This window comes from Dipteris shenzhenensis, chromosome 25 (genome assembly GCF_047967505.1).
Source record: "Dipteris shenzhenensis isolate YYH24624 ecotype China chromosome 25, Dip_SZ_1.0, whole genome shotgun sequence".
In the NCBI taxonomy this organism is placed as follows: domain Eukaryota; kingdom Viridiplantae; phylum Streptophyta; class Polypodiopsida; order Gleicheniales; family Dipteridaceae; genus Dipteris; species Dipteris shenzhenensis.
Genome location: NC_141620.1, coordinates 36,734,345 through 36,748,276, shown reverse-complemented (window position 1 = coordinate 36,748,276; position 13,932 = coordinate 36,734,345). Strand labels below are relative to the sequence as shown.

At 42.3% G+C, this 13,932-nt stretch overlaps 1 protein-coding gene across 2 annotated transcripts; it reads left to right on the top strand.

Moving 5' to 3' along the window:
• Positions 1–2,769: 2,769 nt before the first annotated feature.
• LOC147885830 (pentatricopeptide repeat-containing protein At4g13650-like) lies at positions 2,770–6,268 on the top strand. 2 transcript variants are annotated; one of them, XM_087396660.1, is made up of 2 exons: positions 2,997–3,137; positions 3,284–6,268. In XM_087396660.1, the coding sequence occupies exon 2, from the start codon at positions 3,284–3,286 to the stop codon at positions 5,834–5,836; it is 2,553 nt and encodes an 850-aa protein (XP_087252786.1). In that variant the 5' UTR covers positions 2,997–3,137; the 3' UTR covers positions 5,837–6,268. The 2 variants fall into 2 exon arrangements, with proteins under 2 accessions (XP_087252785.1, XP_087252786.1); XM_087396659.1 differs by having other exon boundaries at positions 2,770–6,268.
• The last annotated feature ends 7,664 nt before the right edge of the window (positions 6,269–13,932 follow it).

Here is a 13,932-nt window from a genome sequence, read left to right as displayed (position 1 = left end):
CCATTGTGCTCCATTTTAACATGGTATCAGAGCCTTCCCAACCTCCTTGAGCCTCCACCCACGTCCTAGTGCCACCTCACGCTTTGGGCCAAAATTGAGAAGCTCACGAGTAGCTTTCAAGGGGCTTTTGGGTGGAAATGAAAGCCCTTACTAAGGCCTACTAGTAGCACAAAGGATCGGCAAAAAAGTGTGCACGATAATCCAACATTACATCAGGAAAGTCGGCCAAAGAAATAGGGATATCTCCCTCTTCTGTGGTAGGATTGAGCTCAAATTTTGGTAACCTCTAGCCCTAAGTGTTGTCCAAGTGTGGGTAATAGGGCAAGTCAAAATTGTGACTGTAGAGGCAGAATTTTGAGGAAGTTTGGCGACCAAAGAACAGAGCGGCATGGTAGCCTAGAGTACAATTCTGTCGATCCCAACGGTGAAAAGGTGCGACCTATGTGCAGAAGTTGGAGCCAGAAGGATTTGGAAAGTTAACAATCGGATGTGGAGAAATTGATGTTGCAAGATTCATGCAAAATTGGGGAAAATGGTCAAATGTATGGTCAAAGGTCAAAATTCTAAAGGGGCAAGGTGGTCAAAAGTTTCGTTGTTTATCATTTTTCACTTTTTTCTTTTGGTCATCTACTCATATAATGTCTTCTAGCATCGATTCAAGATTGATCTTTGGATTGCTGTCTAGTTTGACTATGTATATGTTTGGATGATGAGCTTCATTGACAACAATGATGTAGCCTATATGATGCTTGAAGGTGACTCACTGATGAATGTAGTTTCTATCATGATAGCTGAATGATATTTGCACTTGGCTGGTCATATTTTGCCTTGCATTCATGTATTGCCTTATGAGTCATTTGAGCCTTACCTTTGTACAAGAGTAGACACTCCCTTGTAGCAATGACAAGGCATAAGACCCTCTTTCCCAAGAGTACTTTCCTTGGATTACAACATATGGAAATATGGTATGCATTTGGTTATACATGTGAGGCCAAGTTGTTTGAGGCTTCTCCTTTGGTGGCATATCCCATGATGAACATGAAGGAAAGAACCTTGAAGATCAAGAAAGCATAGAGAGCTTACTTCATGAGCTACACCTGAAGACCAAGAGGAAGATGATGCAGATCAAGATCAAGAGGAAGAACAACACCAGAATCTCAGCATGATAGTGAAGAAGAAGGGGGCTTCCAAAGCTCCTTCTATCCCTTTCGGTGATAGATTGTTTTGAAATGATGTATTCCCTAGCATTTGCCTCTTCATGATGATGTAATCAACCCAAAGTAAACTCTTTGTATTGAATCATGGTTACACCTCTAGCCCACGTCTCCTACATCTTCCACACCTCTGAGCCAGCTTGGTAAACATGTCGGTTGTACCTCTGAGCTACTACAAGTGGACAAGTCCTTGCATTGATCATGGATGACCAAGTTATGTCATACCTACACTCTTTGTACATTATGAGTTTGAGAGGGGGTGTTGAGAATGCAAACTCATGGATGGTATAATGTAATGGGATCGCATCACGGTCGATCATATGTGAGAGCATAGGACTAGAATTGTGCTAGTAGGTGTGCTTGTGTGCATGATCTAAGCAGTGAGGTATGTAGTATGCCAACTCACTTGATTGCTAGATTCTCTGGTGTGTCATGTGGTGTGATTGAGAGAATCACAGAGTGATTATAGGATCTAAGGATTCCATTTTGAGATCATCGATGATATCAAAGATGTATACTCTCTTGCCTATATATTGGGTATTCTCCATGAATAAAGTGTTCTGTTTATGATCCATTGCTTCCGTTGTGCTCCATTTTAATATCTCTCTCTCTCGACTTGTCTCTCCCTCTCCAAACCTTTAGAGAAGAAGGAACGGCTAAGTGAGGTGAGCATGCGAGCTGGATTTGCGTGAACCACGATGTTGAGAGCTTGGGAAGTGTTTTCTTATCGCTACTAGAAGTGGTTAACTTTGGTTTTAGATTGGAAGGGAGAACGATTGCGGTATACATGATGCTATTGAGATTGTAGTAGCAATCATTGCAAGGATATCCTAGCACCTGTGGGCTTTCCATATTTGTATGCCAATTGTGTTTCAAATAATTGGCATTTTCCAATATTGGGTTTTGCCAATTAGCACCACGGGGGGAGGAGGAGGTGGAGCACGACGATGTTGATCTAGATAGCAAGGAGAAAGGCTTCTCACCGGCCCCGCGGACTCGTTCGAGTCCAAATGCAAGAAAAAATCAACGCTTAGGCAACAACAGCAAGATCATTATGCCTTGCTAGGTCTCAGCCATCTGCGGTACCTTGCTACCGAGGATCAGATTAGGAAATGCTACAGGGAAGCGGTGTCAAAGCATTTCCCTGACAAACAGGTAGCCCTTGTTCTCGTAGAAGAAACTGAGGAGGCCAAAGAGGCCAAGAAGGAAGAAATCGATTATCATTTTAAGGCCATTCACGAGGCAGACACAGACGGCCTTCCCTTAACCGAGATCATCATCATGATCGTCAAGCCCCGAAGCTATCCTGCCTCCACAAACCTCCTGAGTCGTCTTTCTCTTCCCAAGGCTCCGCCACATCTCCAGGGAGCTTCACTGAGCCTCGAAATGTCTCCACGTGGCGTAGCCTTTGAACGGCACTTGGATCCTCTCCTTAATAAATAGTAAAAGTAAATAAATAAAAGTAAATAGGGGCCTGTTGGTAAAAGTAAATAGTATACATGAGAGAAAAAAAAATCTTAGTTATTTGGGAGGGGCATTCTTCTTCTCCCTGGGACTATAAGCCTGGGTCTATTAGAGAGACGCCATGGTGGAAAGCGCGTCATTCGAGGGCATAAGCTTGCTCTTTGCTAAGCATGAAGGCAAGGCCTCAGCTTCCCAGGTCTCCCAGGATCTGCACGACGAATTGGGCAGTTCGGGAGGACCTTGCCAGCGCTACCTGCAAGACGAATTGGGCAGTTCAGGACATCCTTGCGCAGGAGCTTAACCATCCTGCTTCCCACATCGTCAGAGGAATCGCCATGGCCGCTTCCAGTGATGGGCGTGTGCACAACTTGCCTCACACAGCAACACTGGCATCTTCCGCCACCAACCGTTGCGATCGAGGTCCGTTGATGGAGGCTTTCGATCAATTGGACCGGCCTGGTACGCAGCCCACTTCTGCTGCCTATGCGTCCGTCTTGAGATCGTGTGGGAATGCAAGGGATTTGCGAGCGGGCAAACGAGCCCATGACCTCATTATCGAACGTGGACTTGATAGTGACATGTTTATTGTGAGCCTTCTTGTGCAGATGTACGGGAATTGTGGAGCTTTGGGAGATGCACTCGCATTGTTTGCCAACATGTATGAGAGGAACATGTTTTCCTGGAACTTTATAATCAGAGCGTGTGCTCGGCAAGGAGAGAACGAGAAGGTCCTTGCACTTTTCAAACAAATGCAGCTGGAAGGAATAATGCCAAACAAGGTCACCTTCGTCAGCATTTTCGATGCATGTGCCAGCCGGACAACCCTAGCTGCGGGTGAGCAGATGCATTCCCTCGTTGTGAACACTGCGTTTGAGGTAGATGTTGTGGTGGGAACTGCCCTCGTCAATATGTACGGGAAGCTTGGCAGCCTAGAAGATGCCATCAAAGTTTTTTATATGATGCCTGAGCGAGACGTAATTGCATGGAGTGCCTTGATTTCAGTGTTCTCGCAACATGGGCAGGGCAAGGAGGCTTTTCAACTCTTTGAAACAATGTTGGAGGAGGGACTGCTGCCAAACAATGTCACGTTCATTAGTATTCTTGATGCATGTGCCAGCCAAGCAGCGATACCTGAAGGTGAGCGGATGCATACCCGCATCAACAACAGCGGATTTGTGATGGACATTGTTATGGGGAATGCCCTTCTCAACATGTATGGGAAGTGTGGTTGTCTGAAAGATGCAGATAGGATGTTTCAGAAGATGGGAGAACGGAACGTGGTTTCATGGACTGCCATGATTGCCATGTACTCTCAGCATGGGCATTACATGGAGGCCCTTCAACATTTTAACCTAATGCAGCAATATGGAGTAATGCCAGACAATATCACTTTCATCACCATTCTTGCTGCGTGTGCGAGCTCAGGTATTCTAACTGATTGCAAGAAGATGCATGCAATCATCCTTGACACGGGTTTGGAGATGGACATTGTAGTGGGGACAAGTCTTGTAAATATGTATGGCAAGTGTGGCAATATGGAGGCAGCAAAAATGGCTTTTGATGAGATTCCTGATCGAACAGTTGTTTCTTGGAATGCCATGATTGCAGCATATACACAGAATGCACAGGGAAAGGAAACCTACCCTCTGCTTTGTCAAATGCTGCAAGAAGGAACAATGCCAAACAAGGTCACCTTTGTGAGCATTCTTGATGCTTGTGCTAGCAAGGGAGCATTTATTGAAGGTGTGCAGATACATGCCCGTAACGTGCAGAGCACAATAGAGCTAGAGTTAGACGTGGGAAATGCTCTTGTGAATATGTATGGCAAATGTGGCAGACTTGAGGATGCACAAGGAGTATTTGATGAGATGTCCAAGCGGGACTTGGTTACATGGAATGCCATAATTACAGTGTATGCCCAGCATGGGCAGGGAAAGAAGGCCCTTGAAGTCTTTCAACAGTTGTGGCAGGGAGGAATACAGCCAGACAATGTCACATTTGTGAGTGTCCTCTCTGCATGTGCTGGCAAGGCTGCCTTAGCAAAGGGCCAACAGATCCATTCTTATATCCTAGATACGGGGGTTGAATCAGACATTGTCGTCGCAACTGCTCTCGTCAACATGTATGGGAAATGTGACAGAGTGAAGGACGCACGCAACGTTTTTGACAAAATGCTGAAACGTAACGTGGTCTCATGGAACTCTATGATTGCAATTTATGCCCAGGATGGCCAGGCAAGGGAGGCCCTTGCGCTCTTTGACGAAATGCAGGAAGATGGGATAGTGCCTGACTTTGTCACTTTTGTTACGGTTCTTTCAGCATTTTCTACAGAGCCAGTACTGGCTGAAGGCAATCGTGTTCATGCCTGCATCGTGGACACTGGATGTAGAGCAGATGTTGTCATGAACACTGCAATCATCAACATGTATGGCAAGTGTGGCAGCATGGCGGATGCACGTAGGATCTTTGATAAGATGCCAGAGCGGAATATCGTGTCATGGAATTCCTTGATTGCAGTGTATGCTCAGCATGGGCTGGGCAAGGCTGCCCTTCAACTATTGCAACAAATGCAATTGGAAGATATTAAGCCAAACACTATCAGTTTTGTCAACATTCTTGGTGCATGTAGTCATACTGGTCTCATGGATGAGGCTTATCATTATTTTGATTCTATGATACAAGATCATGGAGTTGCACCTGTTGTAGATCACTATGTCTGCATGGTTGACCTATTTGGTAGGGCAGGACAGTTGGATCAGGCAGAGGATGTGATTAATGCTATGCCTGCTCAACCTACGGCTCCAACATATATGGCATTGCTTGGTGCATGCAGATACAAGGCTGATTTGGAACGAGGAGAACATGCTGCAAAGTATGTATGTGAATTGGATCCAGAGAATCCTAATTCTTATGTATGTTTGTCAAATCTCTATGCTGCAGCTGGTAGAAAGGATGATGCAATAAATGTGATGAACAGGATGAGGGACATGCTTATGAAGAAGCAGCCAGCCTGCTGGCTAACCGAGGAAATGCAACTACGTGAATTTCTACTGAATCATGAAGAGCGCTTTGAAGGCAGTGACTTACAAGTGTACCAGTCTCCCTCATGTAATGCTATGTGGTTTATAGAACCCCAAGGAATACCTGCTTTGCAGTGAGTGTGAGAAGCTGCCTTTGTTTTGGTTTGTTATGCTACACTGCCGTACAACAGAGAATGTCATGGTGCACCTTTGCTTAGATTGTTACTGCTGACCAGGTTACTCGTCATAGAACTACTGCATGGAGGTGCTATTTGACTGCCATGTCTGAGAGACGTTGTCATGAGATGTCTGGAATTAAATTTCTGCAACCATTCAAAGCAGTATTTCTAGTGAATGAATTGCATCATTCAATGATATTACAACCCTCTCCAACATTCTAGCTGAGAGCCTCAGATGGCTGTTTGATTAGTCTGTACTGTTATGCTGTCAAGCGCTTTTACAGAAAACTGAGCATGTGGTGATCCTGCTTTAGTTAAGACATATAAATTATCTTCTATTTTCTTGCTTCCATCATCAGGGCCTTTCCACACCACCCAAGCCCCTGCCCGCCAAGCCTCTGCTACAGGGGTGTGGTGCCACATTGGAAGAGATTATTGGATCCACCAAAAAAGGGGGGCGGACAAAGTTGGGCAGCCAAGACCCCCTGGGGGGCCTAAGAGCAGGGGCAGGGATTGTACATAGTTGAAGGCATTTATTGCACCAAGGTTGGTGGGGCCGGCTTGAACCTACAATACCTTACCTGCCAAAAGGGGAAAAATAGAGGCTTGGGCAGGCGGAGGCTTGGTCTGGAAAGACCCTCATTCTCTTCTTTCACAATAGCAAGAGATTACCCTCAGCATGCCTTCAGGAGAGCACGATGTTCTACTTTTGGGTCCACATATGTCCCTCTCATGAGATTGATTTCTTTCCTGAGAATACCATATTCTTCTTTGACTCCTGCATATGTCTTGGGCAAGGTAACACCTTACTCTTCAAACATGGATCTCTTCTGGTGTGCCTTCACTGCACGCTCAACTGAAGGAAGCCTGCAACAAAAGTGATGTGAAGGACGAATGCCATGTCTTATGTCCGGCAACTGGTATGACAATATCATAACTCTCTCATCGTGCAAAGCTTTTTCAATATTGTTGTTGTCATAATTTGATACATCTTGTAAGAAAAGAAGGATCTAGCTATAGTAACAACTATACAACACTGCTTGGATTAGTTGTAATCTGTTCGTTATGCCTCACCTGTTGGTTCTTTGTTGGACTTTAGTTAGCTAGTGTTATCTGAAAATTTATTTTACTGGTATTAGAGGTGCTTAGCATGTTCTAGTGTTATTGTATAGAAGGCTGTGTTGGGTTTTATAGTAAATCCACCTCCGCTTTGGAGTCCAGAGGGAGGTGGGGTGTCAAAAGGGCTTTCAGATGGGGTTTATTTCAAGTCAATCGGGTCACCAAAACCTGAGATATACAATTATATAAGTTAGTGTAGGGTCATGCACCCATGGGGGGGGGGTAGACTGGTTTAATTAAGGAGTGTGAGACTCAATGTAAATAGGACCTTGAGAAGTATCTGGAGGATGAGAGTTGGAGAGAGATTTCTCTAGAGAGAGCGAGTTGATTAGGGAGGCTTGACGTGGTGGTGCTTATGTACAGTTTTTTAGGGATATACATAATGCAGCTTTTGGATATGGCTCACTCTTCCTCCACCCTTGCTTGCATCCCGAGCATGAAGCATGAGCAGCACGTTTATAAATAATTCTGGCGTCCATTTTGGTGGAGACGCTGGGTACACTTGTGGTCACGGAGGGAGAAGAGAAAGGGGAGCTTATGACGTGACGGAAATGGCAGAAGACAGTCTTTAGTAATAGGATTCAATACATGAAGACGAGACTGGCGCAATCTCAATGGGGCAAACACAGGCTTTGGGTCAGAGATTTGCTCGGGCTCTTACGTAAAGTTGTTGAGATAGAGGCTTGTACAATTTGGAGACGGGTTGTCAGCGATAGTGATTTAGACAGTGGCCAACCTTTTGATCGAGAATATTTGTATACGCTCTAGTTGCCCTTTTGAAATAGTAACAGATCATGGCCTAGCATTTAGAGAATATGTCTTGCAAATGATGGTGTCTCGGTTGTCAATAAAACATAGATTTTGGTCAGCCTATTACCCTCAATGCCAGGGTCTTGTGGAGAAGACTAATGGTTTATTGTGTGATATCATTGGTAAAGTAATTGAAAAGAGCAGAGGTGAATGGGAGAAGTGGTTGCCCACAGCCCTATGGGCATATCAGGTTACTCACAAAGTAGCTACAGGTTTCACCCTCTTTCATTTGGTGTACGTAACCAATCGAACTAGAGTTGCCAACCTTGAGAATAGCAGTGGAACATAATTTGGATGAAACAGAGACGTGCTGCTAGGTTATTTTCTTTGGAGAGGTTAGATGAGCAACGACAGGAAGCAATGCTTACCAATGAGATACAACAGAGAATTATGAAGGCCAGAATGGATGACCAGATAAAATGGGTTGTATAGTAAATCAACCTCTGCTATGGAGTCCAGAGGGAGGTGAGGGGTCGAAAGGGCTTTCAGATGGGGTTTATTTCAAGTCAATCGGGTCACCAAAACCCAAGATACACAATCAAATAAGTTAGTGTAGGGGTCATGCACCCATTGGGGGGGGGGTAGAGTTGTTTAATTAAGGTGTGTGAGACTCAATGTAAATAGGAACTCGAGAAGTGTTTGGAGGATGAGAGTTGGGGAGAGATTTCTCTAGAGAAAGCGAGGTGATCAGGGAGGCTTGACGTGGTGGTGCTTATGTAAAATTGTTTTGGGATATACATATATGCAGCTTTTGGATATGGCTCGCTCTTCCTCCTCCACCCTTGCTTGCATCCCGAGCATGAAGCATGAGCAACACGTTTATAAATAATTCTCGCGTTCTCTAGTTTATTTAAATAGTCATAGATGGGTGCAGGATGACTCATGGGACATCAGTATGGAACAGCTTTTCAACATGCGAGGGCAAGGTGGGGATAGATGCCTAGAATTGGTAGGAATGAGGTGAGTATCCAATCTTTTCTGCTGATGATATCAACTGGGGTTAAGAAAGCCAGAAATTGTAAGGCCAGTAACTAACAAAACTTTCTGATCCCAAAGCCATATCCTCATGGCTTCTATATCCCTTGTCTGGTGGTTAGTATTATCATTCCACCATGGGTTTGCACATTCACACTCAGGTTCATTATCTGGGTTGCCTTTACCTCTGTGACCTAGTACATCTGTAAGTGTTGTCCTTTGCCACTCTGTAGTATGTGCTCAATTCCCTCTTGGTTTGTGGTGTTCCCATCTTTGGGATTGTGTTAGGAGCATCGTTTGGTGCTCTGCCACCACAGCTCGGACTTGCTTTGCATTCTAGGTTCAAAGTTTTTTGCTCTGCATCACAAATTGCTTTGTTGACATGGGTACCTTCAAGGCCATGGAAGGCACCAACTGCCTTTATTTGTATTCTTCGTCCGTCTTGATTGATGAGCAACTAGAGGGTTTGTTGCCCCTTGTGAGGCATGATGTGTTGGAAGAGCTTTTTTCTAGCTCGTCTTTCATGAAAGTGGGTGCTGCGAATTTTTTGGAGTTGGCATGATAATAAGTTCATGCAGACCACATGAGGTCTGAATTGTCATCATTGGTGCATCTTCAAAATCTCAAGGTATTTTTCTTTGAAGTGTCTCTATGTCCCCATTGAGAACTTGAAGCTCATACATAAGAGTACCTATTACTACATCTTGTACTACTCAAGCATAAAGGTCTATTCCTTGTAGACAAGCTATTCAAAAGAGTTTCCATATTTGGGCCACTTCCTTTATATCTTCCAGTCAAATAAGCCAACTGTTTGGAGCATTGAACATAGGAGTTGATTGGATATGTTACAGAAGCATCATAGATTGATATTCTTCTCCCCTACCAACCAACTAGCATGGACACTCTCAGACATGTTCGTATTTGGTATGCTTGCTCTCTCCCAAGGGCTCAAGGTTCTATATACACATTGTGAGGAATGTCATAGGAAAGCAAAAAATTACACTCAAAGTATACGTACTCACATCTAGTTGATTACCACAGTGGTCAATTCTATTTTCCTACCATATTTACCAGCGCTTTAACGCAGCAATGTCACTCTTGAGGTAAAGTATGATCATGCCACCATTTTCTTATAAAAGCAATGTTTGTTTTTGCAATATCAGTAGTGGGCAAGGTACGTGTTTCACACATTTGAAGATGTCTCCTTAGATCATGTGGTATGATCTTGGTTGTGTTCTTTTACAAACTTTGCTCCCAATCGAACAAACATGACCGCTCTCTTTCCTCAAGCACATTATCTGATCCTCCATTGAAAACTGTCCATATGGCCATCCAATTAGCTTCTGCTTGATCAGCCATGAAATCAAAAAAGTCTCCCTGAGGTTGATCACATTAGATTCTCCCAAAAAAGAATGAGGGTCTATGCGTCCTCTCCTGTTGTGTTACAAATGGCTATCACCATCATGCCTTTCAAACTGCATCAAGATAATTTATTACACATTGCTCACTTAAACATTTAAGCAATAAAAATAGCACACATATCTAGTATCGTAAATTGAGCACCACATTGTAGCGCACCCATCAATCCTATGTGTATAGTGAACATGCACTTAGGCCCTATGAAGGTTCTCTCTACTAGTACGACACATACAATTCACCAAATCAACTCCAAATCTATGTCCTTTCGTAGACATTTTGAACACAAAGCATTCATCACTAGGCCTCCTTGGCCTCGGAATCCGGCTCCCATGAAATACACTTTTCTTAAGCTCTAAAATATTATCAAAACCATACCATTAGGAAAAAAGGGAGATCATTTTGGGCCTTGAGAGAAATCCACAATTTCTTGTTTCTTCATCAGTGGTTTTTTAGAGGTATACTTCAAAAGTTGCAAATCCAGAAAAAAAGTTTTATTGTCAGAAGTTAAACTTGCTTTTAACATGGCACAAAAGAAAAGAAGAAGGGAGATCCTTGATAATTCAACAGCTGCACAGAAACACGCAGAGTGGAGACAATCAAAGGTCTATGTGAATCACAAGTGGATGGATAGAGTTGGAAACCTTATGGAGATTTATAGCAATGAAGCAGAGGCTTTGTAATATTTCCCAAAAAAAATCAATACAAAATCTAAGCTGACTATCTTTTCTTGTAGGACTTTTGTGTCCTTTGTAACTTTTGACAATACAATATACTTGAGTTTACTCTTGTACTTCTTTTACATCGAGCTGCTCTCCTTCGATCTATTTAGCCTCAAAATCTAGAAGAAGCGACTCTCTAAACCTAATTAAATGATGCTTTCCATAACCATCTAATTGGCTAGGATCTTTGATTCCAAGTGCTGAAGCATAAGCAATGTATGTCAAAAAGTACCCTACCCTTGAGCACTGCTTACTAGGGCCATATCCAAAAATGTCTAGAGCAAATGATTTCTCAATTAATATAACTTTGTCATTCCGTCAACTTACCTGGTACCCACTAAGAAACTTTGACAAACATTTTAAAAAGTAGACAGCTGTCTCTCCATCATTACTTAATTGTCTGTGGTATATCAGAATCTTAGCAGACGACATCTTGTTCATGTACTGTGCAAGGGAAGACAACTGTCCAAGTCCCCTCTCTCGGCTCCCACACGTCCTTCTCATAAAATTGTCATCTTCAATATATAGCTACAGTAGAAAAAAAGAAGCAATAAGAAATATATACAAGTCATGCTAAAAAAGATATAGTAGAGAAAATCGTGAGATAGTCCAAAAAAAGAAGCAATGAGAAACATATACAATCCAAAAGATCCATGATAGTGAGATAGCATACCTTCATATTCTCATCATCCTCCAAAATTTTATCGGTCCAAAGATCAGTGCTTCTTTCCACACTACTTTGTGTTTTCCTTAGCTCCTTCAATTACAACATCCTTATCTATGCTACATATTTGAGCAATTAAGGCCAAGGCATAACCTTCTTTGAGGTAAAAGATGAAGCGTATATATGAGAGCAGATAATACTCTTGACCAATAGTGAATGAAGGAAGGATAGTAGGTATAGCTTGACTACTTGTCTCAAAATCCAGTCCTTCAGTAGACATAGCTCTATTTACTATTTGTGACTTTAAGGCTACAAGATCCAAGACTGCGGCCTCCTTGCTCTCTTCTTCAAGGTTGATGTCCTCCTCATCTAGTTCTTGTGCCTCTTCTATATTTTTGCCTTTGTCTTCAATATCAGGTTCTTCCCTAGGATCTTCCATGGCCTCTTCTGGCATGTCTTCCATAGCTTCATGATAAAGATTTAAAAACAGCAAAAGCAAGGCTTACCTCCAATAGCCTGCATCCTTCACCATGAATAGTACAAACCGCTTTGTACTTTTTTGGAAAGATATCAAACCTCCTATTGATGGGAATCCGAAGCTTTTTGTTTGTAATCAAATCCTTGGCATGGACATACAACTTCCTAGATATGGCGACTTTTTGCTTCTCTGAAATTTTCGGAAACTCTGCTAGCTCGTCTACTAAAACATCTGTGTGACTCTCCAAACTTGTAGCATAATCAAGCTCTTTATTCCACATGTCATAAAACAAATGGTGATCCTGTTGAGCATCACACTTCTCAAGGAAATCAAACAGTAACAAATCTACAGGCTTTTGGGTTTCTTTCAATGTCTTCCCCTTCAACGGGACTGTTGTTTTTACAAACGACATCCTTGGAACACTTCATAGCTCAATTTTATCATTTCTCTCTTTCTTGCTTGAACTTCCCTCTCCTTGAAGAGGGCAAGATTGTCCCTGCAACCTCCTTTTAATCGACATAAGTGGCGATTGTCCCGAATTCCCTTCAATTTCAATAAGCTATCCAAAATCAGGTTATAAAAAGCAATTTACTATTTCTCTACACAATCTAAAGAAGCACCCACAATAAAATTATGATTTCCATATGCACGCATATCACACAAAATATATAATGCATAGTCCATTCAATTATTTACAAAACCAAGTTACAAAAAGAAATTTACTGTCTCTCTCGACAATCTAAATGAAGAATCTTTCAATAAAATATACAATCAAAGTTATAAAAGCCAATTTACAGTATCTCTCTCCACAATCAAAATGAAGCACTAACAATAAAATTATGATTTCCATACCCATGCATATCAGTGAAAATATATAATGCATAGACCATGAAAATATTAACGACATTGTGTTTTATGAAAATCTTAAAGAAAGTATACTACCTACATGATTTCCAGTTGTCCATTATTGATGGGAAACAATAATCCTAAATACATTCAGATAGAGTCCAAAGTGCTACTTCTTAGAGCCCTTTTTGCCACTCTTGCTTGACTCTCCCTTGTCTTTCTTCTCCCTTTCATTTTTTCTTTTCCTTTTTTCTCGTCCTCTTTTGGCTTCATTTCCATAGATGTGTGTCCTTCCCATTCGATCCACCATTTCATCTCTTCAATTGAATCTTCTAAGATTTCTCGACCAGATTTGTTAGAATTTGAGACATAATGGTCAACGCCGTCTTGTGTGCTATAGATGAGAAATGCTCCAAGCAGAGTTCTCGTCTCAATAGGGGGTCCAACAATATCTCTGTATTGGAGATATAGTTGTTCTAAATATGTTTTCAAACCATCTTTAGGTGGAACCATTGGAACCTATGAAAATACATCGTAATGTTAAACCACGTTGAAAAACGAAGGAGACAAAAATGGAGAGAGAGAAAGAGAGAAGGCACCTGCAAAACCTTCTACAGTATGCCAAACTTGATCACACCTGAGCAAAATAGATTGGACCAGATGAGCTGGAGTCCTCTTCTTCCTCTTTCTCTCTCTCTCTCTCTCTCTATGGCTCTCACTAGATCTCTTTATCTCTACTGTACGAACATGTTTCCTACACTTATCCTCTCTCTCTCTCTCTCTCTCTCTCTCAATTTCTCTACATAAAAAATCGAGAGGTATATCTTGGTAAAAACGAGTGATAGAGTTGAAAGAAAGTGATCCACAACATAAAGAATATAGAAGTGAAATTAATAATTGACCAAAAAAGACAACACTACCTTGAAAAGTATGCTTCTCTCACCTTACGTCCCCTCACTTTCTATCACTCTTGAAGGAGGGGCGGAGTCACTGTGCATCTCTCACTATCGCTCCCTCACTTTCTT

Bases quoted from the DNA above. Each gene is read 5' to 3' on its own strand.
- LOC147885830 (XM_087396659.1), top strand. From the start codon at position 2,849: ATGAAGGCAAGGCCTCAGCTTCCCAGGTCTCCCAGGATCTGCACGACG.